General features: G+C 38.2%; 2 protein-coding genes across 6 annotated transcripts in view; both read left to right on the top strand.

The window, feature by feature from the left end:
• The first annotated feature begins 4,655 nt into the window (after window positions 1-4,655).
• Window positions 4,656-17,957, top strand: ampd1 (adenosine monophosphate deaminase 1 (isoform M)). 4 transcript variants are annotated; one of them, XM_008413162.2, is made up of 16 exons: window positions 4,656-4,829; window positions 7,572-7,580; window positions 8,310-8,353; window positions 8,484-8,607; window positions 10,477-10,642; window positions 10,967-11,186; window positions 11,528-11,657; window positions 11,905-12,099; window positions 12,251-12,382; window positions 13,162-13,325; window positions 13,510-13,636; window positions 13,782-13,945; window positions 14,057-14,177; window positions 16,868-17,041; window positions 17,325-17,435; window positions 17,547-17,957. In XM_008413162.2, exons 1-16 carry the CDS (start codon window positions 4,671-4,673, stop codon window positions 17,700-17,702), a joined length of 2,196 nt encoding a protein of 731 aa, XP_008411384.1. In that variant the 5' UTR covers window positions 4,656-4,670; the 3' UTR covers window positions 17,703-17,957. The 4 variants fall into 4 exon arrangements, with proteins under 4 accessions (XP_008411384.1, XP_008411386.1, XP_008411387.1 ...); XM_008413165.2 differs by having other exon boundaries at window positions 4,727-4,829; window positions 8,188-8,353; window positions 17,547-17,702; XM_008413164.2 differs by lacking the exon at window positions 7,572-7,580.
• Window positions 17,958-18,904: 947 nt separating this feature from the next.
• Window positions 18,905-24,711, top strand: part of LOC108165636 (uncharacterized) — an 11,601-nt gene continuing 5,794 nt past the window's right edge. For both annotated transcript variants that reach the window (XM_017305829.1, XM_017305830.1), the window contains exons 1-2: window positions 18,905-19,217; window positions 23,302-24,338. In XM_017305829.1, coding sequence (XP_017161318.1) covers window positions 23,503-24,338 — 836 coding nt within the window. In that variant the 5' untranslated portion in view covers window positions 18,905-19,217; window positions 23,302-23,502. The remainder of the gene's footprint in view (window positions 19,218-23,301; window positions 24,339-24,711) is intronic.

Below are 24,711 nucleotides of genomic sequence, written 5' to 3'. Positions count from 1 at the left end.
AAAACATGGATCGTATCGTCTAAACTTCACGGTCAGGAACAGTGATCTCGTCCAGACAGATTCTTCAGAGAAGCTGTCATTTCAGCAGTGGTGGAGAAAGTACTCAAAAAATTTACTTAAGTAAAAGTACAAATACACAGACAAAAATGTACTTAAGTAAAAGTCAAAGTACCACATTAACATTTTACTTAAGTAAAAGTAAAAAAGTACTGGCTTTTAAAAATACTTAAGTATTAAAAGTAAAAGTACTTGCTGAATGCATTACCTAATCGCTAATATCATTAAGTGTACCAATCGTATTTAATTTYAATACATCAGAAATGTGCCATTTTAATGAACAATACCACAGATAAAGCATGTTTTTGTTGTGTTTACTCTGTAACATAGTTTCGACTTAGATATGTGATTCTATGCATCATAATTTCAGGGATGGAAACATCTGGTCTCCTGTCCTAACATAACATGAACTTCACTTTTTTTGCCACACATTTATTTTGAAAGAAATCCAACTGGCAGAGGAGGACATGGAACCAAGGAGCCTTGTAGCAGAGTTGTAGTCTAGACCACTGAACCCAAGACCAAATCAAAACCAGCACCCCGTGCTACATGACAATAAAATTAAGTGCACCTATCAAAATTGCTTCTCAAATTGATCTGAAAGATCCACATTCCCATAAAAGATATTAAATACTTAGAGCTGAAATAAATTTAACCAGTGACAATTCAAACTCTTCTTCATTCTGTTTTGCTTTCATCTCTGTGCCACAATACACAGAGGTCTCCTGCCATCCCTAAAAAAATAACGCACTGTGCGGTTGCCCATATTGCCAATGTCAGAAATAATAATTGTCTGCACCATTAAACATAGCAATTAACAACGCTCAACTATGAACACTGTCCAAGGCCCAATAAGCAAGAAGTAACCAAGCAGGAGGAGCMCCGTGACTGTTCTCATCCTCCCTCCTGCTGCAACGTCTTCCACCATGACAGGTGACGAAAACAAAGAGCAATGAGCATGCTCTGTGCTCTTACGTTCTTGTTTTATTTATTCGCCAATTAAATATAAAGATATTTTAATGAAATAAAATAGCTACTGCAGTGTACGCAGAGCATTACAAGAACAAAGAACGGCTCTCAATGAGGCTTCAGCACTATAGGACTTGGTCAAGATCCGTCCAGAAGAATCGGATCGTTCCTGAATGTCATATTACAATATTGCACTTTGGTCACAGCGTTGTCCCATATCTGCAACACCTCAGTCAACACCTCCACACAGTAATTCAGGCATGAGTGACAACCTTTTTTCATCGCAGATGCAACATGTGTCTCAGTCAGTACAGCTTAGCTTTGCTAGCATCACGTCCACAGATCTTACCTTTCTTTAAGCTTTCCTTCCAAGTGAAGTTAAAAATTGGACGAAGTCCCACCATCTGTGAAAGAGGAGCGCTGCTAATTTTACATGTCGCCATATCTTATGATTTATGCAGCGCTATTATATTACTGACGCTCAGAGGAAACCACTGCGCATGTCTGGAGCTCCGCGTGCGAGTAAAGGTGGAGGCGATGGGYGACAACAGACACTAAGTCACGTTATTGCTCGGATTTTACGGCGCCACCTTAAATCCCTGAACTTCACATTTTAACGGAAGAAAAGAGCAACGAGACGTGGATGTAACGAGTAACGAGACAGTTTGTAGAAATGTAGTGAAGTAGAAAGTACAGATACTTACTGTAAAATGTAGTGTAGTAAAAGTAGAAAGTCCCCATTATTAAATCTACTTAAGTAAAGTACAGATACATGAAAATTGTACTTAAGTACAGTAACGAAGTACTTGTACTTCGTTACTTCCCACCACTGCATTTCAGTTACCTGGAGTAAATCTTTTTGTAATTTGTTGCGCAGTGTTACATTTTTGTGATGTTGAGGCCAAACAGGAAACGTTCTGTCTGCAACTTTAAGATTTAATTTTCAGATGAAGTACAGTGAAGATAACTGGGACATATCTAGTCAGATTTTAGTAAATGAGTCATTGAAACAAAAATATAATGTTGAACATTGTTTTTTTGTTCAGATGGTACAGTCAGAATCTGATGTGTAAAATCTGATTATGAAACAGACTGGAAGTTTTAGCCTGGAATTTACTGCAGTAAAAACTTTCCAATGGAAGTTTCAAAAATATTTAGGATCTGCCTCTGATTTAGGATTAAAAAGGAAAAAAACATATTTACTTTTCAGTATTTGAAAAGTGACCCGATTCGTTGGTCTTTTCTAACCTGATCTCTTTAACAAGTTGTACTGGAAGGGAACTTTTGACATTTAGGATTGCATAACTAAAAATAGATGTTCAGTGAAGTGTTCTCAAGCAGCCCACACAGAATGAGGACAGCATGTCTGCAAATATTCCGTCATATCTGAGCAAACCAGAAACATTGAAATGCTGTTTTTCAATGAAATAAATAAATGTGTGGAGGATGGAGTTAGGACCACCTACCTACCAAACGTTTTCATCCCCCTTTAACCGTTTCATATTTTTTTTGTCAAAGTGTAATCCCAAACATTCATGTATTTCATTAGGATTCACTGTAATACATCACTGAATCAGTTGTTTAAGTGTGAAGGAGGGAGTCTATTTGTAAAAAACAAATTAAAACAAATTAAACTTTTAAAGTGTGCTGTTAATATTTTGTAGAAGAGTATTTTAGATTTAAAAACTGAATGTTTTACTAATGCATTGTTACTAAACAACCTGAGTTCAGTCAGGAGTTTAATACTGACATCAGCTCTTGTGATTTCAGTTGCAATTGCATCTGGACTTTGAATAGGCTCTTCTAACTCCTGTGGTTTGATTTGAGTGCTGGGTTTATGTTTTCTGTTGCTGAAGCTTTAATTTGTCTTTTCCTGCATCCAGCAGGTTTTCTTCCCAGACTGACCTGAGTTCAGCTCCCATCACCTCCACCCAGCTTCCCTGTCTCTGTTGAAGAAACACACCCAATAGCATGATGCTGCCACCACCCTGCAGTGGAGATGGTGTGTTCAGGGTGATTAATTGCATTGTTCACTTTTTGCTACATTCATTATTTTGCATAACTATGGTTTAATATGACAAGACTGCAGTCTTAAAGTAAATTGCACAGAAAACTTCTTATTGCTTTATTTCACCTTCAGTTTTCCTTTTGACCTAGTCGCCCACCTGAGCCGTGGTATTGTGCAGCTCTTTCAGAGTTACCAGGGCAGCTTCTTTCGGTTTAGACAAGTGGTGCCCAAAATCGGTCCTGGAGGACCGGCATCCTGCATGTTTTAGTTCTCTCCCTGGTTTAAYAAACCTGGATCCAATGATGGCTCATTAGAAGAACATTGACCTGCTGAAAAGGTTGTTACCACCACCAGGGAGGGAACTAAAACATGCAGGATGACGGCCCTCCAGGACCCACTGTGGGGACCACTGGCTTAGATGGACAACCACCTCTGTTCGGGAAGGTTTGGAGGTTTCTTCATGATCAGATAACAGAGTGAATAATCTGTTTCTTTCTCCAACTCGTTGGCTGTGTTCTTTGGTTTATGTGATGCTGTTCGTTTTCCAGTGCTCTTCAACACTCTGCACTACAAWACCACTGAATTTTACCAAGTATTACTGGTCTAGTTTCTAGTGCAGATATCTTAGTACACTTGAAATAACACAAAACTAACTTCGCTTTTCAGCAAGATACATGAGCTTGTTTTAAGTAAATAATTCCTTAATGTTGATGAAAAAGTTTGTGCTCCACTGGTTGATTATTTCGTTTATGACATTTTAAATAATTTTATTTAGAACATTTTTAAATCAATATTAAAGAATTATTAACGTAAGCTCCTACATCATGCTAAAAAGCTACTTGTAAGAAATTTGTACTGGAAACTAAACCAGAAATACTTCACATAACAGCTCCATTTAGTCTGGGATTAAATCCGCACAGGTTTATCCTGCTTAATAATGATCAGACTCTCAAAGCCAGCTAGCTTCACTGAACTTTATTTGACAGCAGACAAAGACAGAATACAAATGCATTCACTTTTCGGATTTTAATTATTAAAAACATGAAAACTAATATCACTCTCCATCCTCCACATCTGTGTGGTAATCAAAATTCACTAACACACATTAAAGTTTGTTGATAAAATGTGAGAAGTTCAAGAGGCAAGACAGAGTATTTCAAGAATGTCTTCATTCTAGAAAGAATGCTGCTGGTTTAGGAAGGCAACAAGTCCCACAGATGAGCTGTGGTCTTCTGATTTTCCAAAGATGGATGGAAAATCAGAATAACCCAAATAAACCAAAATAAACTGATTTTTCAGATCAAAATTAAACAGTCACAAAAAATGAGACAATATTTTCTGAATTTCTCCTGGAAACTTTAGCAGGATTCTTCATTCTTTCTCTTTTTATTGGTCACCCAGGTGTTTTATGACCCTCCGTTAAATAGCAGCTGAGCACCAACCAATCAGCTTTACTCTCCCTTGCTGCTGTTAGGATGTTATGTAACACGGACTTCCACACACACACACACACCCACGCACACTCATCACTTTATGAAAACATTATGCCTGTYAGTGAACCTGGGTGCACAGACACCCTAAAATAGATGTTGACACATATCAGCCCCCTCCCCATCTCTTACATGAAGGCACGTTCATGCGGGGCGCAGCACGCATGAACGGACACGTGAGGCAGACTCAATTTAACGGAGCGACTCCACGCAGGGGGCTTCACTCCGGCGCACTGACCTCCCTCTCCTTTCCACAGGAAGCGACTCCTGCAACGCCGCCGCCATGCCCAAAGTCCAGGTGCCAGGTGAGTGTTGGCATAGCAAGCGCAGGCTGTCATGACTGGAGGACTGAAGCTTTTCATTGCATTCTCTCAGGTGTTCCACAAAAGATGTGGTCATCATGCTGAACTTTTTTTTATTTTGTATTTTAAAAAATCACCCACAAGATGAAGAAACATTAGAAAACTTGAGAAAAGACATCAGCATGAAATGCACAGAGTTGAGTTACACATACTCAGTATTTTCATTAAGAAGTATCTCTACTCTTACTTGAATAACTTCACTCAATGAAGAACAAACGTGTTTTGACCAAAACTCCACCAAACACAGCTACAAGTTTTGTTAAAGTTTCATAAGTTTTACATCGAAAGAAATTTATCTGGAGAATTGTTTTCTTTTCCCTGATTTTGTCATTTGTCACTATGTTATTTTATATTATTTTAATGTATTATTTCTTTTATATTATTTCAATTTTGGTCATTAAAATGCCTCATTGTACAAATAATTTTTCATTCTGGTCAGTCTACTGATGTAATTTTAAAATAAATGTTTGATGTTTTGATCAATCAGGACCAGAGTAGATTTTTGACCAATTACTTTTTCTATTCATCAGTGCAGTCTTTGGATACTCTCCCCTTTTCAGTAAACACATCACATCTTTTAGCTTTTCATAGTAAATTCACATCCTCGCTGTCAACTTTATCTGCCAGTTCACTTTGGTTCTGATGCACTTAATTTCAAAATAAAGATTGATCTTGACTTGTAGCGAGTTCTTATCATTTATTGTTGCAGCAGTCAGGGGGATATGATAAAGCTATAATAAAGCAGAATATAGTAACTGCTTCAATATCACCTCTGAAGGCGCAGCAGGATGATGATAGACGTGACTTGTCAGCTGAGATTCCCTGATTAATGTGGGATGAGCGCGGATCGAGTAGTTTTATACTTCTTATCTTGGCTCATCCAACCTCTTCTGATTTCTTTGGTTGTATCAGATCTGCAGCATGAAGAAGGTTTATTTTGAACCAGAGCTCTGATGGGAGCTAATTATAGGCTTTCCTTTACCAGGCATGAGGCACCTGGCATGTAGTGTAGTGTAATGTAGCAGTAGTTGGTGGAGAAGGGATTTGGTCTGATAGTTCTACAACGCTGTGGATCAAAACTCAAATCAAATCAAAGGTGAATGACCAAATAACACAAATCAGCCAGAAGGAAATAGCTTTTCTTCCAGAGCCAGCTCATGATATTGGAGATATGGCTCCCCACCAGGGCGGCATGGTCATGTGGAATGGGGGCTGGCAGCAATGTTACCTGTTAGGTTCACTAAAATAAACCCTGCTGCAGCATTTTGCAAAAYTGAACTTGGCATTTGATGCACAGCAATTCAGGATAATGTSATGCTGACATCATGCTAACATTATYGTCACGCTAAGGTCAAGCCACAGTCATGCTACAGTCATGCTAACATCATGCTAAGAGCTTCCTCGTTTTATGCGCCCATTTTACCTTATATTTATTTTCTATTTTTTTTTAAATAATGGTAATAAATTCTATTCTATTCTACTCTTCATTTGATCATCTCTCATTCAAAATTTGAAATACTTACAGCAGCTTACATCAGCTGGATTAGTTTCCACTAAACAAAGAGCTTTTCAAGCACAGCTGGAGACTTTTTTAAACCTTCAAAATAAACAAWAAAAGTCCAAACAAATGTATTCTTAATTATTTTTATTTAGTGTTAGACCTAAAAATGAAAGTCACTTTATGCAATTGGTTGGAATTGTGATTGAAATATTCCACAACTACTGAAGGTTCACTAACATTTATATTTTTACTTCTTCATAGAACACAGAGCTCCCCCCACTCATTTTCTGTTTAGTAAAAATTCACTTTGAAAAAGTTTATTTTATAAAAAACGAATGAAAGCTTTGAACAGAAGAGGTCATATTTATGATAGATGAACTGAATGTGGAAACAGCACAAAGTTTTCAGAATGAACTGCTTTTTGGACATTCGCACAATAAACTCAAAYTCATTCACAAATTATTGACCTAAACAGATGGAACAAGATTTACACAAATGGTTCTTATAGCATCTGTAAGTGCCTGTAAAATCTACAGCATATTTTTCCCAGTTCTTATTTATCCGTGAGAGGATTTGCAGTTTGGACTCACTTCCTGTTCATTTAAAGTCTGTAACCAGTTTYAGTACGTTCAAAAATCAAACAAAACTCTGGTTATGTSAAAAACAAAACTGTACCCATTTTTGATGTTTTGCATTTTTCTGTTTGTATATATTATGTTGTGCTGCGAATTAGCTGTTGCTATTGCACCATGATGCAAACATGGGACTGCTGTTTTATTCAGTTCAAACTGTTTTATTCAGTTTGTCTATGTCGATGTGTGTCTGTGTCTGTCCCTATCAAATAAACTTTGTAATAATTTGACTCAAAGTTGCTCTGCTGGGAAATCAGAAATCTTTTGCATGTGTTGTGAAAATGCAKTTACCATCTCTATGAATTCACGGATTAACTCATGAAGAAGCTGTTGACTTCATGAAGYCGTTTTCATGATCATCCTYACACTCCTAAACCATCACCTAACCTCCAGGTTCCCATCATTTCTGACTGTTGTAGAACATCTATGATTCTTTAATTTTAATATGWGGTTGTTTACATGATTATAACATTTCTAACTGATGCATTTCTAACCCTCTCTTTTTGTGATTTTTATCCTGTTTGACGCAACTTTCCTGAACGGTACAATCAGTTCAACAGAGTAAGTATGGAAGCTGAAAAGCCAAGCATCATTTTCAGCTCCATGTTGGATTTGTAGTGTTGTTTTAGACTTTGTTGGCTGTAAAGTAGGAGCATGTAACAACCAGACACTCGCCCTTCTTTCTAATATCATCTATCAATCAGACTCACTTCCAGAACTGCCCCTTGTTTTCTTATCTAGTCCTTGCAAGGAGTCAGGCCTTCTTGGTTTCCCAAACTTTCAACTTTCAACTCTGGAAAACGATTGGTTTGACTGCTATGGTTACAAGAAAGTCTGACACCTTGAAAGCAAAGATACTTGCAAAAGAGGGTTAAACACACAAGTCTGGACTTGTGTGATGAAGATATTCATATAGATCTGTTGTCAGAGATGCAGATTTGTAGTGTTTGAGTTAGTCTTTGGTCATATCTATTCAACGCATGTTATGAAGTCTGTATGCATCAGTTTAAATAAGCTTTACATGTGACCATCATGTATATGACTGTCATGTTTCTGCAGACTAGATTAGAAGTTGGTCCTGAATGCGGTTTGAGCAGAGCTGTCCAGTCCTGCATGGGGTCATGGACGATACATTTGAGTTAGTAAAAACKTTTGTCACGCCCGGCAGAGACTGATGACAACATGAGGGCCTTTGCTGAGAAGGTCTTTGCATCAGAGACTAAAGATGAACAGGTGCGAGATGAAATCTCRCTGTTTGATGTGGCTGAAGACTGTCCCATCCTTCACCAGGAGATGGCACACCACCTGCATGCTGATGATAATGCAGAGAAACGGTGAGACGGAGCACGCCGCAAAATAAAATWAAAAAAAATTAAGATTTTTAAATTCAGGGTTAGCTCACATAGTTCAAAGTGTAAGAGTGAGCTTGCTGAAGTGTTTGTAATGTTTGTCTCTGGCTAACAGCAAAAGGCTTCAGAGCAGCCGTTCCCCCCAGGCAGTTGCTGCCCCGGTGKTGGTGGACATCCCCACCTATCTGGAGGTCCCYGACTTCCAGAGAGTGGCCATCATTGGTGACTACGCTTCTGGGGTACAGTCTACTTCCTGGAACGAGCTGGAAGACTCGAAGCTCAACTACACGACATAAGCCTAAACTAGTGACTTATGGTGGCATACGTTTATTTTAATGAAAGTGGGGAAGGAGAAAAGTATTTATTTACTTTCAAAGTATTACAAATGAGGTTGGAATGCCGATGTTACCATCATTCTAATCTTTAGCTTCCTCCACAGGGTCAGCTTCCAAAATATAAATATTACTACTAATATTAGTTAGAAGACAAATGTTAAATTCAAATCTGAAAATAAATCCAAATCTGGTAAGAGTAAAAAAAAAAAAACTTGATGCCTTTGAGGTCAAAGGCCTCGAAGGCACCGTGATTTAGTACAGATTTGGACTTTACCAAATATGTACTAAATCATGGTAGGTTTAACAGGAAGTAGCCCCCCCATCTAATTCTGCCCAGGGCCTCATCAAGCCTTGAACCCCCCAAGCTTTTTGACACAGTATACTCCCTAAATTCTTCAAGTCTGAACTTTTGTCAGGATGTCGTTGTAATGAAGAGATATTAATAGTCTGTTGCTGAATAACTGGTCTGATGAGTATTTTTATTACAGAGRAGTGATAAAATATATGGCAAACTTAAAATTGGCAGTATGTTGATCACAGGTGTTGTTTTCACTTCCCTGATATTAAATTTCACTGACTGCATGTTTCAGTGAATGAGCGGCCATCACCAGAGGCCAGGGCCGGATCGGAGCTCAGGTTTCAGGGACATGAGTTTGGTATCTCCAGTTCCGGAAAGGAACGCTGTAGATGAGCTGGCTTGTTATGTCTGCTTCAACTGCAGACATACAGTTAGCATGAACCCACCCACTCTAATAACAACACAAATTCTACATACAGACAGACATTTTGTAGGGTGTGTAGTTGTAGGTTTGATTCCACCTTACCCCTGTCACATGTCGCACACTGATCTGTGCACTGGTGTACAAATGTGTGTGAATGTGGCTTTGACTGGTCAGTGTGACTGGAAAAGTTCAGTCTAGTTACCATTTTAAATAGAAAACATTATGTGAAATTTGATAGATTTTTTTACATCTTGCTACACTTTTTTAAAGGGGCAATATTATGTATTTTCCAGGTACATAGCACCATTTTATAATACAGTCAAGTAACTATGTTACCTTCAGTTGTTATAAAAATGCTGTACATATCAAACATGACTTAAAAGAAATTTGACTTTGTAATTTAAAGCATTTTGGGCTGCTGTCTCTTTAAAAACTCCTGCTCTTTCTGAAGCTTCGCTTTCAGAAAGTCATCATGACATGGCTCCTCTATTAACCCTTTAATAAAATTTTTACAAGTGTTGCTCTGAGGAATAGCTCCTATAATTAACTCAGCAGGTSGAGCTAATTGCTGTTAGCTAGTCTGAAGGAGCTGAATGGGGAAGGGRAGCTCTGTGAGGCATTGGAAACTGCAGCTCTGAAGAGGAGCTTTATCCACAAAGGCGGGGCTAGGKCCACCCAGGCATTTTGCACAGCTGTATGGTTGCCATGGAAATTATAGGATTTCTCAAACATTCATGAAAGAATCAGGGCAACTCTATCAGTATGTTTTCGATGAGGAAATAACATTATAACATGACGTACAGCTCAACAAAGTAAATTTTTCTGATYCTTACATACATAAATCCAATTTATTCAAGATAATACCAGCCAACAAAACTGAAAGTATTTACTCTCCTTTGAAAAACTGGGCTAACTGGATATGTCAGACCTCAGACGTTCTATATTTTTAGTCATAAAATAGTTCAGTTGGCCTTTCAGATGAGGTCAACTCTAAAAAATGTTTTTATAAACATGTACTGTATATTTTGTCTGTTTTTTCTCATCTGAGCAGGTGACCATGGATGACTTTGAGTTGTCTTGTAAGGGTCTGTACCGTGCTTTAACCATCAGGGAGAAATACATGAGGCTAGCCTATCAGCACTTTCCCAGAACAGCCTCCCAGTTCCTGCGTCAGATAGAGGGAAACACGTTCAAAGTTGAAGATGAGGTGCAGCCAGGTGAGAAGACAGAAAGACTAGCATCGTGATTTGATCAAAAACAGACAAGCAGGGTGTGCTGTGGTGGCGCAGGGCTTAAGCACAATCCATGTATGGAGGCCTTAGTCCTCGACTCGGCCATCGCAGGTTTGATTCCCGGCCTGGCGACCTTTGCTGCATGTCTTTTCCCATCTTTCATTACCAACTTTCCTGTCAATTAACTATCAAATAAAGGCCAATAAAACCTTAAAAAAGAAAAAAAAAAACAGACAAGCATCTTCCACAAAACAAGATTTATTCTTTGACTTAATGGCTTTTCTTTCTACTAAATTGTTGAATCCTCAGTCTTCAATGCTCCACCAAAACATGGGGAGGACCCTTTGGGCACCTCAGACCTGCCAGAGAATCTTGGCTATGTGGCTCGTATGAAGGACGGCCTCATRTATGTGTACAACGACGCTGCAGCTGCTGACAAGCATCAGCCCAAGGACCTGCTTCATCCAGACTACAACACCTTCATTGATGACATGAACTTCCTCATTGCGCTGATTGCTCAGGGCCCGACGTGAGTCTGTGCTGAAATGTCTACTTAACTTTCACTCTCTAAACATTATGAAAACTATAATTTCTCTTGAACTAGAAGTGACTGACAGTGCAAGACACCAAATGCTGTCCAATTAAACAATGCAGTTTAAGAAGGAGGATAAATGTCAACATCCTAAAAACCCTACCTCAGTGATGTTCTACCTGATGTGTTTTTATTCAGATTTGTTCTTAAGTAAATCTTTTGATCAGAAGATAGTCRGATTTACGTCTACTCACCATTTACAAAAACTCTTTGCTGTATCGCCCATAAATAGAGTTTAATTTCTTGGAGTTTTCTACAAGCTTGTATTTATTTTGCAGAAAGACTTACACTCACAGGCGTCTGAAGTTCCTCATGTCCAAGTTCAATGTGCATGAGATGTTGAATGAGATGGAGGAGATGAAGGAGCTGAAGATGAACCCCCACAGGGATTTCTACAACTGCAGGAAGGTACTGCAACAATTTCTGAAAACACAGACTGAATGATTATAGACTAACACAAAACATAACGCATAATAATTAATTAAACATAAAATTACCTGTAAGTTATAAAAAAAACAGTTAAAAGGGATAATATTGAAAACATGAGGAAAGCTGTTACTCAAACTGTCCCTCTGCTGTGGCTCCCTCTAGTGACCACATTCAGGCATCACACCAAGCGAAACAGTTATAATCTATTATTGCCGTGGCGTTTCAGGTGGACACCCACATCCATGCTGCTGCCTGCATGAACCAGAAGCATCTGCTGCGCTTCATCAAAAGGTCTTACCGTGTGGATGCTGACCGGGTGGTGCACAACCTTAAAGGGAGGGAGGTCACCATGAGGGAACTGTTTGAGTCCCTCAACCTGCATCCATACGATCTCACCGTGGACTCTTTGGACGTGCACGCTGTAAGCTCCTGAATATGCTCAATTGGATGTTAAAATATACCGTTTAAGCCAAACATGAATGAGTGCGTACTTAATATATGAAAAATATTCAACATCTACAGACTGTTAGAAAAAAAATTCTGAAATGTGTTTATGAATTGTTTTTCTGAAGGGAAGACAAACATTCCAACGTTTCGATAAGTTCAATGCTAAGTACAACCCTGTAGGAGCCAGCGAGCTGCGGGACCTCTACCTGAAGACCGAAAATCACCTCAGTGGGGAATATTTTGCCACTATTATTAAGGTCTGCTCGTACAAACTTAATTCTGGAATGCAATGAGTACTGTTTAAAAATGCATTTATATTGATTTTTACAGGACAAAAGTGTAAAGGAAGCTCTCAGAAAATATCCTATAGTTGTAAATGCAAACATAACTAAGTTTTCATTTGACCATTGTAGCTTATCATGTTATGTTATTGATAGCATAAATTGATAGCATTAAAAACTAGCATTTTACCAAAATTAGGTCTAATGGATTAAATTAGTAATTTCTGTTAGCTGTTAATGTTTCGTTAGTAAGTTTTTAGGGATTAGTGCAATTTTAGCTTATGACAGTTTTCATAGTGCTGCTAAGAGAGTAGTCAGAGTTAGGTTATCTTACCAAACATGCTAAAGTTAGCACTTGTTAGCAATTTAAGCTGATGGCATTTAAGTTCCAACAGTGTTTATCGACAGCATTTTTTGATTGTATTAGTTACCAGTCTGAATTAAGTATTGAAACCATTTAGAGATTCTCTTTTTAGGATGTGGTCCTTTTGGTTTAGTTAGCCGAAGGTGTCAAATGAGGCCTAAAAGGAGTATCTGCATAAAACAGTTGTTTTATCAAGCTGCTGTAATTCTGTTTAAGCAGAATTAGGATTTTGACAGTGAAATCCGAAGCCTGAAAAGTGGCATTRTTGTTACATACACATGTAAAAGAATAACTATGTGAAATTTCAAGAACTAAATTAAAGTGTCAATTCATTATGATGCATATAGTCTTGAAAGATGTTGAGCTTTATCTGACCTTGTTCTGACTACAGGAAGTAGCCAGTGAYCTGGAGGAAGCCAAGTACCAGTATGCTGAGCCCCGTCTGTCTATCTATGGTTGTAATCCCAATGAGTGGGGTAAACTCTCCAGTTGGTTTGTAAAGCACAGAGTCTTCTCCCCCAACCTCAAATGGATGATTCAAGTCCCCAGAATCTAGTAAGTTTTCATMATTTTGTAGAATGGCTGCCTCTGTAGCATTTTTAACGTACAATTTTCCTGTTTTGGATATGTTTAAAGTTATCTAAAACCCTGAACCTATTTTGTATGTAATAAACATCTGTAATGCTGATAGTGGTCCAGAAGGGTAAATAATGTTCTTTTTCTGTTGTTTCAACCTCAGTGACATCTTCAGAAGCAGGAACTTTGTAGCACACTTTGGCAAAATGTTGGAGAACATTTTCCTTCCCGTGTTTCAGGCCACCATTGATCCACARTCCAATCCAGAGCTCAGCATCTTCCTTAAGCACGTGAGTCAAGATGAAAATCTAAATATTAAGACAGATCTTAGGAAATAATTATTTTGAAAACACTCTAAATAATGAGATAAAGTTTGCCCTAAAATGAAACGTTAGTATTGTATTGAAGGTAAGCTGTTTTCCTCTTGTTGTGCAGGTGACAGGATTTGACAGTGTGGACGATGAGTCCAAACACAGTGGCCACATGTTCTCCACAAAAAGTCCAAAACCAGAAGAGTGGGACATCGTCAAGAACCCCTCCTACACTTATTATATCTACTACATGTATGCCAACATTGCTGTTCTTAACCAGCTGCGTAGGTCAGTAACTTTGCTTCCAAGCACAATTCATCTGACTTTAGAACTAAACCTCATGTTTGCTGTATTTTTGGGGATGTTTTTCTGTTTACTTGCCTCCTTCTTGCTCTTTAGACAGAGAGGATTGAACACRTTCACATTCAGGCCTCACTGTGGTGAGGCTGGAGCCGTCACCCACTTACTGGCAGCCTTTATGACTGCTGACAACATCTCTCATGGTCTTAACCTCAAAAAGGTCAGTCAGGAAACATTTTTTCAATAAGTGCCATCTCTTCTGYCAACCTTTTGTCAGGAAGGTGTGAAAGGAAGAGACTATTTAATGATGCTATTTATGAACACAACTTAATTCACCTCGTCAGACATCACTGAAGGAACGGTTGGGTAAGATAGATAGTGTTGGGAATGGAAATCTCGATCGATGAATCATAATTTGTGTTGACACTCGGAGCATAAAATCAGACAAGAAAAGCATTCAGACTTTACTTATTTTATTCACTTTCAGCACTGAAAGGAGATGCTTTTACCATCACATTTGAGAAGAGTTTCTAAAAAAGTCTGTGCAGCGTCTGAGGAGGAGGGCAGCTGATTATATGGACTGAAGACACTCCCTGAAATCACATCATGTCTCTGTGGCCTTATAAGTTTCTGTTTCTCTGAGAAATGGACCTTGGTGTCTAACAGAATCAAACATGTAACTCTTTACTATGGGCCTTTGTCTAACAGCGTGTGACTCTTTCTCGACCTGGTAAAGCGTCTCAACATTCCCCCTGTTGGGCTCTAAAAGAGCCCAAAAAATGGAAGACAAACCCTAGAGTAAACACTGTCCCTTCCGGAAAACAGATGCTTTTACAGATGTTGGCATACAGCATCATTTCAGTCATTGATGTCGTCTTTCATTCGTGTCATTTCATTTTAATTTCATTTCATGTCAATTTTGGGGGTAAAAACGRACAGGGCACCCCAAAGCCTCTTAGGCGGTGGATCAAAATCACAATGTCCCCTTTACAATCTAATGAAGAATACGTAAAGAAAGAAAATGGTTAAAGGATGTTAGAGTGTTAAATTTGGAGGAACATAAGTCAACCCACCATGGCATGACTGCGTTTTTGTTGTTTTTATTTTTTTGTGGTGGAAGAAAATATTTTTTGCAGTTTTGTCAGAGCTTCGTCATCTGTAATTACACATCAATCATACAGTCGGACACTTTCTGGACCCAAATATTTTGTTACCTCAGGTCAACGCCATGCCATAGAAGGGTAATGAACTATAAAAGAGCAAAATCTGAATTTTTTTTTTTTGTAATCCAAGTTAAAAAGAATAAATGTTAAATTTTATAAAAATATAAAATGGTTGAAGTGTTAGGAGGATATAATTTTCGTCTTTAAAGTAAAAAAGTATTAAAAATTATATTCACTAAATTGTTAGAGTTAACCAAAATGTAAATTGAATAAATGTTGGGATGATATTTCAAAACTTAATAAAATGCAAAAAGGAATAAAGTGTTGGGTTAATATGAATAAAATGTAAATGAGTAAAAGTTACTAAAATGCAAAATCAATAAAATGTTAGATAATATGCAAGATTTAATAAACCCAAAATGAATGAAGTAATGAAGAAATGTGAGATAGTACTTAAAATRGACAATCCAGACAAAGGAAYGTTAAGATACTACTTCTGAAGTTAAAAAGTCATGAATCAATGAAATGTTAAGATAATAGTGAAGAAGTTAATACGCTATGAAAAGTTGCAAAGTTAACAGTTAACTGAAAAGAAAAAATGTTAAGGGCACAGAGTATAGAATGAGCACATTTTGAATTTGCAAACCAATGAAGTAAATTAGCATTACAGGCAGTACAAGCAAAATCTAATTATATTACATTATTAAATGTTTAAAATTCTGTTTAAGTAAAATATAATGATACTAGTAAAACCAAATGATTAAGTAACCAAAAAAATGCAGTAAGATTGAATTGTAATGAAATCAATAAAATCTAATCATATCAGTCTCTCTATAGTGAGAMCTATCTACGTTAAATATCAGTTTCTGCGTGTGTCCAGATGTAGAGGCGGCGCAGCTTGATAGGAAACCCCGACAGCCCCGCGAGGCTTCAGTGGCGTTTCAGCTGTAAACTGGTCCACCAATCGTGGAAGGCGCCACAGTCTCACATCCCAGCACACCCAGAAAGGATTGGACTTCCTTTCTGGGTGTGCTGAAGATATGATGAAGATGTACCTTTAGTGTTAAATATATGATCAACTTGCCTTGGCAATAGCTGCCAGCACCAAAACAACTTATGTTCACTATTTTTTGACTTACAAYTAGAACGATCACTATTTTYTGATCGTTCTAGTTCTACGTCTAGAACRATCTCAACTTTGATATGGGATTACAAAACATATGTAGCATTATTCTTGCAYAGTTCACCTTTTGTATTGCAAAGGSACTTCAAAATAAAATKACTTCCTGTTACAGGTGTTAGAGACTCAATGTTAATCTGATTCCATTATTTTGCTTTAATTATAAATGCAAATGTTTTGTTTTTGATGAAATTGTCCTTTACACTTTGGTAATATTCAAAGTAATTCAGTTCCTAAAAGCTCTGGTACATCTTGAAAAATTTTCTGAGAAAATATATTTGACTATTTATGCTAAATCAATCAGATTTTTTTTATTAAATATTGTTAAAGAAATATACTGCATGTATTGGGTGGGGCCAGTCCCAAAGCAAATTTCTGTCATTTTTAACCTAAAAACTAAATACTAAAGTATGCTAATTGCTAATTACTCTGCTTGTAAAGTGTTAGTACTGTCGATTGTATTGCTGGTTTTTAACAATTTTTTGCTAGTGACAGTGACAGGCCTTGACAAATGATATCTAACCTCGGAAACTCATGATTTGTACCTGTCAATGTTTTTCCAAACAGAGTCCAGTTCTCCAGTACTTGTACTTCTTGACCCAGATCCCAATCGCCATGTCCCCTCTTAGCAACAACAGCCTGTTCCTGGAGTATGCCAAGAACCCACTGCTGGAGTTTCACCAGAAGGGCTTGATGGTGTCTCTGTCCACTGACGACCCCATGCAGTTCCACTACACCAAGGTCTGCGGCGCTTAGGGCCACAATGATGCACATAACAGTCACATACTAAGTGCTGTTCACAAAGGCTATTATATGGATATATAATCCATATAATATAATAKAATAGAAAACAACTATAGGATTGTAGTTGTTTTAAGGTCAGAAGTTGGGCTTTGTGTTCAATGTTTCACTGACATCTTTATGAATTGCCTTGTCCAACAAAAGTATGAGTGAAAAACACTGCACATAAAAGAAACAGAACAAATGTATAAACCCTTTTTTAACTTAGTTTTTATGTTCACAGGAACCCCTAATGGAAGAGTATGCCATTGCAGCTCAGGTGTTCAAGCTAAGCACTTGTGACATGTGTGAGATTGCCAGGAACAGTGTGCTGCAGAGTGGCTTGTCTCATGAGGTAACTAACATTATGACACTGCTTTAAATGAAAAACACCTTTGTATTCACCTGGCACCAACCAGGCTTGTTTCGAGTAGATCTGCTTTTCATACCTGGGCTTTGGTTTCAGGAAAAGATTCACTTCTTGGGTTCAGATTACCAGAAAGAAGGCCCAGAGGGCAACGACATCCGTAAAACCAACGTGGCTCAGATCCGCGTGGCCTACCGCTTTGAGACGCTGGGCTATGAGCTCAACCTCATTAAGGAGGGCCTGAAGGTGGAGTGAACACAGAGGAAACACGCAAGCCTTTTATCAAAGCTCACCTGAAATTTTCGTAGATAKGATTATGCTAAAGTTTTTTACAGGAGGACTTTGACAAAAGAAACCATTTACAACATTTAAAGAAACAGACACTTCTGATGAACTACTGTTGGATCTTTCTGAGACAGAACGGTTTGAATAAATGGATTTCACTATTTCAGAGGGAGAAACATTATGCACAACAGCCAATGGAAATAAAACATTACAAATAACAACTAACTCTCTTTTCTTTTTTTGTTACTTGCATAAACTTGCATTGATTTAGTCATCATACAGTTACTTAGCTTGAAGCAGCGTTACAACAGCAATATGTGAGGTCTGAAGGATTTTAATGAGCATGTAAAACTGAGTATATACACAATATAATGAAGAATACCAAATTAAAATGAGAAATAAACTGATAAATRTTTCGGTCCATGAAAAAAGAAACAGTTGAATAAATAAATTCATAATTTCTTTCTACAAAGAACTCTGAAATAGCATTGTAAATAAGCAATTACATGTTTAATGATTTATTGAATTGTGCTGCCTGTGAAAACTTATACGCATTTTTATGTTGTTCAAAGTTTAGGTCTATCTCGATTTTGTTGTGTCAGCATAAAGAAGAGGAACTTAGTTGTTGTAAATGGTCATGCACATTTTATGAAGTTGTTTGTCGTCTTGATTTATTATACATCATCTTGATTCTTGACAGGAATTCCATAATGAAATACTAATATAGGTAAAACATACTAATATAAATTCATATTATGAGTTTGACATTTCAATATTTAATGTATATATAAATAACAAAATGTAACTATCTACATTTTGGGAGACTGTTCTTAACTACAGCCTCAGGCTACAGTACAGGCTTATTTATATATTTTAACATGTGGGTCTGGTGCCTGAATTTCCCGGGACACGTCAAAAGATCTACTTATTCATGTTGACAGCTGCTGGAGTGGATACGGTGACGTCTTCCCACTTGAAAAACTCCAACAAAAAAAACTTTCTCACAGTCCAAAACTTTGTCAAGTTACACAGAAACACGAAGAGTGACAACCGGAAGTTATTGAACTAGCTTAATAAAAGTTTCAGCTCCCTATGAACATTGCTCCTTTGGTCGCTCTGGATGGCTTCCAGGTTTTATTTTGAAAAGCATATCCGGAAGTAGTGCCTGTCCGTCTGACTTAATATTTATTGTCCAGAGGCTGGGCGAGAAGTGATTTGGTTTATCTGCTTTTCTTTCTGTGTGTCCCGCTTCTTTGAAACTGTTGTTGGTGTTTACAGGTAGTTGAACATACGACTCGTTTTTATCATCCCTTATATGATTGGTTCGGATCAGTGGAAGTTTCCAGTAACTCTGTCTGAATTCCAACGTGGCCACCTCCTCAGCCTGAACGATGAGACCGAGGGGATTTTATGTTTATCATTTTTTAGGAAGCAACACGAGTAGAGGATATRAATTTTAGTGACCACTATGAGCTGACCACTATGGTACGTAGTCTCATTCTTAGAGGAAGTATTATTGCTTATGTGTTATTTTGGCTTTCATTTAACTTTTATGACTCTTTGTTTAAGTTAACGACAGGTAAACAGCGATTTGAATTCAGTTGCTAAATGAACGTTATGCTAACTGTTATAAAATATGTCTCACTCACATATGGTGAAAATAATACAATGCATTTTTAACTGTGTTATTAACTACTGCCACCTTATTTCCAACATATTTCTGCATCGTTTAATAATCTTGTTTAACCATATCAGGGAAATTAAGCTGCATTTTTAGTATAAACATTTTTGTACTTCTCTTTCTGCCCATGGGGTGTTTTTTAAAAAACCATAATAATATTTATTTGCTTGATAAAATAGGAAGTGTGTATTATTGAGCCATTATTTATTTATTTAAATCGTATGCAAGTGAAGGAAAAACTAAGTCAATGAATGACCCCCTATTATTTTTGTATTCTAAATGATATAACTGTCATGCTATGAAGGTTTCTAGTGGAGTCCACCAAATGAATGTAAAGCTTTCTGCTGTTTGATCAATAATTTAAAGACTCTTGCTTGGTTCACTCTTTTATCCTGGCTTGTAGCAAACCAGCAGTTTTCCTGTATTACAGCATTAACTGTCACCATTGATGGTAAGCTAGGGTTCTTGCAACAACTCACCTACAACATGTCCTGTCATGCTGCCATCTTGAAGAGGGCGTGTTGGGGTGGATTCTGAAGGTACAATTAGGTTTAATTTAGTTGCTGTAAGTGATGACAGGGTACTTTGCGATGCGTCTGTTTTCTGTCTAACCTGGTTCTGACAGAAATATATACTGGTTTACAGAGGTTTTAAAAAGGTATGGTTTTAAAACTGCAAGACATTTAAAGTTCTTTCACAGAGGTGCCACAGTATGTAATGTGACAAAAAAAATCCACATATTTGTTAATGTCATCACAGAATAATACGACACAGATAATCTGTGAAAAGCTCGATATCCTCCTGCTCCTCCCTGAGCTGCTACTGAAGAAATGCACCGCTTCCAGTCAAAAACAACCAGTCAGAGCCAGGAGGCGGGGTTTAGCGCTGTCAATCAATTTTGTGAACGGCATGGTAAATGTGCCAAAGAAAGAAATGTGCATACGGTTATCAGCTCTGCTGATAACCGTATGCACATGGGCTTGATTGACAGCCCTTGTCCTGTCTCTGATTGGTTGTTTCTAGTTAACACTGGGAGAAGCCAAAAGAGCTCAATATTTGATTTTCACAGATTTGTCTCATACTAAACTTTCTTGACAGTTTCCACAAATATGTAAAAAAAAAAAAAAAAAGTTATAAAAGTTACCTGGTGCAGCTTGAAGTGGAGCATGGAGTATAACAGTTCTGCCCCTCCCTCACTAATTGCTGTGGATTGCTGACCAACTAGCTGAGAAATGTGCTTTACACTTCTCCTGGTTTACAACAAAGACTAATTTGTTAGTTTGGAAATAATTTCTGCTGTAAAAAACGGGAACGCCCCCAACACTGAGGTGACATTTTAAAGCTGTGAGTGGCAGCGGACTGCAGGCTACMTATCCAATAAACCAACTTTTATCAGCTTCTTAGACTTCTGCAACACGCTTTACAATACGCTCTTAAAAACAGAAGAAATAATAATTAGTGACTTTTTGTTTTATATTTTCTATCTATAACTGACATACTCAATACATTATTTATGTACATACATTTGTGTTTTATGTTTTTTTGTGATTTCTATGAAAGTGTGTTTACTTCACAGATTTATCTGTTTTACTTTGGGYGTCGTACCATGACAGTCTCATACCGGCTCATGCTTATTTGCCAATACGGTGCTATGGTAACTGTCATGCAGCCTGTGCATTTCAGGATTTAGTGTCTTTCAGAGGTACGGCTTGATTGCCATCACATGGTGTGATCATAAATATTCCAAAGATCTCTCTGCACCGTAATTACAGACATGCTGCTGATCCTTCTTCCTGCCGCTCGGGAAACCCAGCTCATGCCTTCCTGTGTAGTCCAGACAAATGTTGCAGAAGTGGGTCAGTTTGGGGATGCATTGTCATCTCGAGATCTGGCAGTTTTAGGGCGACATTCCAGTGCATACATTTAATTTAGGTCAAACTAAACAAAAGCATAAATTTTAGGCCGTCCCTATTTAAATCTATATTTTCCTGGCCCTGGTGTTGTGCTACTCTGCAGGAATTCAGCTCATAGTTATTGTGATTGTGAGCATATCTTTCCCTTTTTTCAGGTTCTTCGGTTCTTCCAGCTTCCTCATGTGCAACGTGTCCTAATAGTTAGCTTCCATGCAGTGAGAGGAGCCTAGGTGTAGAAGTATATAGCGATTAATGCTGAATAAGAGTCAAAGTGGATCCTGAGATAAACAACTTAATGTCTGCAGCCAGTCATTATYGTTTCATGTGCTACAGACAGAGAAGGGAGTTCATTTAGTTCCAAATATTTATATTATGTCTGAGTTTCATCATCCATTAAATGTGGGTGAAATGCTTTCCATCACCAGCTGACACCAGCTGGTGATGTTTGCCTTTTACTTAATGCTTAAACCTTAATATTGTCTTCTCTGGGCTCAGATTACTATGAGTGAGGTTGTAAGTTAAAAGTAAAAAAAAAAAAAACACCAGAAGTTGTAGTTGTAAACCAGGTTACATCATCACCCTTTGAAAAATATCTGCCAGAGACGTGCCTGTCTGTGCATGTGCAGAAAGGAATGTGTGTTTGACAGAAACTCATGCAAGGGAAAATCTAAACAAAAARCTGCACATTTTTYATTTGAATTTTTAAGATGGCAAAAATGCAATTATAAATTTCCAAATCAGAAGGCAGATAAGTTTAAACAAAATTTCAAACAAGGAGTTTTTTTGATGCACCAACCAAAACCTTTATGCTGATGATCATCCTTTGTCTTTAATACAAATATAAAAGATAATACAGTATTCATAATGTTCTAACCTTTCTCATACAGACCTACTAGAATATTCTTGAAATGTCCATTAATTGCAGGAACATAACCACGACAGAAACACATTATATATATTATTTACACACAGATGAATCTTTGAAATGCTTTATTTCGGTTAATTATGATGATTTTCCACTTACAGAATATTGCATCAAACCAATGAAAATAATACAGAACTGTGTAATATCTGCCTTTAGTATAAAGGTTTGTGTTAAAAGTTACTTTTAATCTGACAAATTGACCTCATCAGAACTCTTATTTTAGCAGAGCTGACTTCACGCTACTTGTGAAACAGGGTTTTAATATTATTTCAAAATAATGTTAACCTTTTTTGTTTAAACTCTTTATGTTATATTAGCCCATGGTTCCTGCACTCCGCTGTCTTCTTATTTCCTTAAAGCCTTGCTCTCGCTCACCCTCCTGCATCTTCAATAAATTGAATGAAGATATGATTTCTTTTAAATTAGATTCTTACATCTCTCAGATTAAAACTCAAAATGTATTAAAAATGTAAGAACTTTTTATATGACAAGAACACATCACAAACTCATAAGTTAGAAGGGAGCCACATTTATGCCATAAACTTGTGAGAATGAAGTAGRATTTCCTGACTGCCTGAAAGCTGGAGTTGTGGTAAGAAGCTTGTAGTGAAATTCATAATTCTGGACTCCTTTTGATCGTACTGCGTCTCTCATTGGCTCTGWCTGGAGCCCATACTTTCCATTCCTGTGAAAGGCAGCTTTGTTGTTGCATTAAATCAGATGCAGCACTTTGTTATATCACTGGCATTTCATATTTAGGCGGCAGTGAGGTTTCTGATGACAGCGACACAGAATTCCCCTCCGGCTGAAAGCCTGGATAGCTCAAGCCACAAACCAGCTGCAGAGCGCTGTGGTAATCTAGTTCCCTGTCACCGTCTCTCATTCTTCTCTAAATGTATTTATTTTTTTGCTGCCCGTCTTTTCATTCTGTTCCTCACTCCACCTTTTTGTAAACTATCCTGGTGTTGCCTTTTGACCCCTGTGACCTTGCAGTGTGGTGGCTGGGATTATGTTTTTAAAGGCAATTTTTTTGTCTTTGCTTCTTTTTAGATTGTTTACAAAATGAGACGTGAGAAATGACTCTTGGTTGGTTCAAGAAGACACATAGAAGGAAGCAGCTYTAAGTCTGTTGGCTGATAACTTGGACCAAACACCTGATCAAGTGGATTTTTGCTCTCCGGTTTGTTAGAAAGGCCTTTCCTGTGTTTACTGATGGAGCAGTGGAGGTGAGCCGGTTCACCCCGTCTCACYATGCTGGCTCTGACCATGGAGCAGGGCAGGCGGGGGATGGATGAGGCCAGCAYCATTCGGCAGGGCCGGCCGGCAGGGCAGCGGGTCAACATTAAGGAGAAGATCTCCCAGTGGGAGAGTAGGACCCAACAGAGCAGCAGCAGAGATAGAGGAGTCAAAGTACACCCTCCTGTTGTGTCCAGAACGCTGTCCAGTGACCTTCTGGGGAATGGATATTCCAGTGAATGCTTGGAAGTYGGAATTCATGCAAGAGATAGCCGGTCAAGAGCAAAAAGTACAGAGTTAGACTTCAGGGAATCTCCAGCTCATGACGTCCACAGCGTGGCTGCTCGAAAGTCAGAACTGTTCAAGAAATCCTCCACTTCATTTTCAAACCCATCTCCTGGAAAACACAGCACAGCAAAAACTTTTGTAACTTCCAAATTTAACACAGACACCCTTCCTTCAGCCAACGGCAACCCCAAACTGGATCGCCTTCCTGACATCTTAATTGCCTCCAAGCCTCTACCTCCTTCAGCTGGTGATCAGGACGACAACATGCCTGCTGGAAACTTCTACACGTCTCGGGGTTTCTGGAGGAAGCTGGAGGGAGACAGGCTGCTGTGGGAGAACAGCAGGAGCAACGCAAGCGACGCGCTGCCCCCTCCCAAACCCCAGCGCACATTCCAGTACCGCKGGACCAGCAACAACACGAAGTCGTGCTGGGACAGCGCATCCCCTCACAACAACAGCAGTTTCAACCTGAGGAGCAGGAGGGTGGTGAAGCCGCCGAACTTCCCACCTCCGCCATGTCCTGTCATCCACACCGAAGGGCTGTCCAGGCATAAGAAGAACAGGTGAGGCCAGGAAGATAACCATTACACCACCATATTTCATATTAGCCTTTTATTGAGCAGAATAAATGAAAACAGCTGCAGCTTTTAAAGCATTACAAAGACAGTGTTTTCAAAAAAGCTAGTAATCATAAAAATAAATCTATTTATAATGAATTAAACTAAATTAAGTCAGTATCAGGGAGTGCTATCTAGTTGCTCTCAAAATCTTGCTAGTTTTGGTGAGATAGTGTTTGATTTTATTTGTACTCTGAAGTTTCTGTCAGAAATATCACATGAATTCCATCCATCCATCCATCCATCCATCCATCCATCCATCCATCCATCCATCCATCCATCCATCCATCCATCCATCCATCCATCCATCCATCCATCC

The sequence above is a fragment of the Poecilia reticulata genome, linkage group LG7, assembly GCF_000633615.1.
Source record: "Poecilia reticulata strain Guanapo linkage group LG7, Guppy_female_1.0+MT, whole genome shotgun sequence".
Taxonomy (NCBI): domain Eukaryota; kingdom Metazoa; phylum Chordata; class Actinopteri; order Cyprinodontiformes; family Poeciliidae; genus Poecilia; species Poecilia reticulata.
The sequence above is the reverse complement of the archived record's forward strand: the minus strand, read 5'-3'. Positions and strand labels throughout refer to the sequence as shown.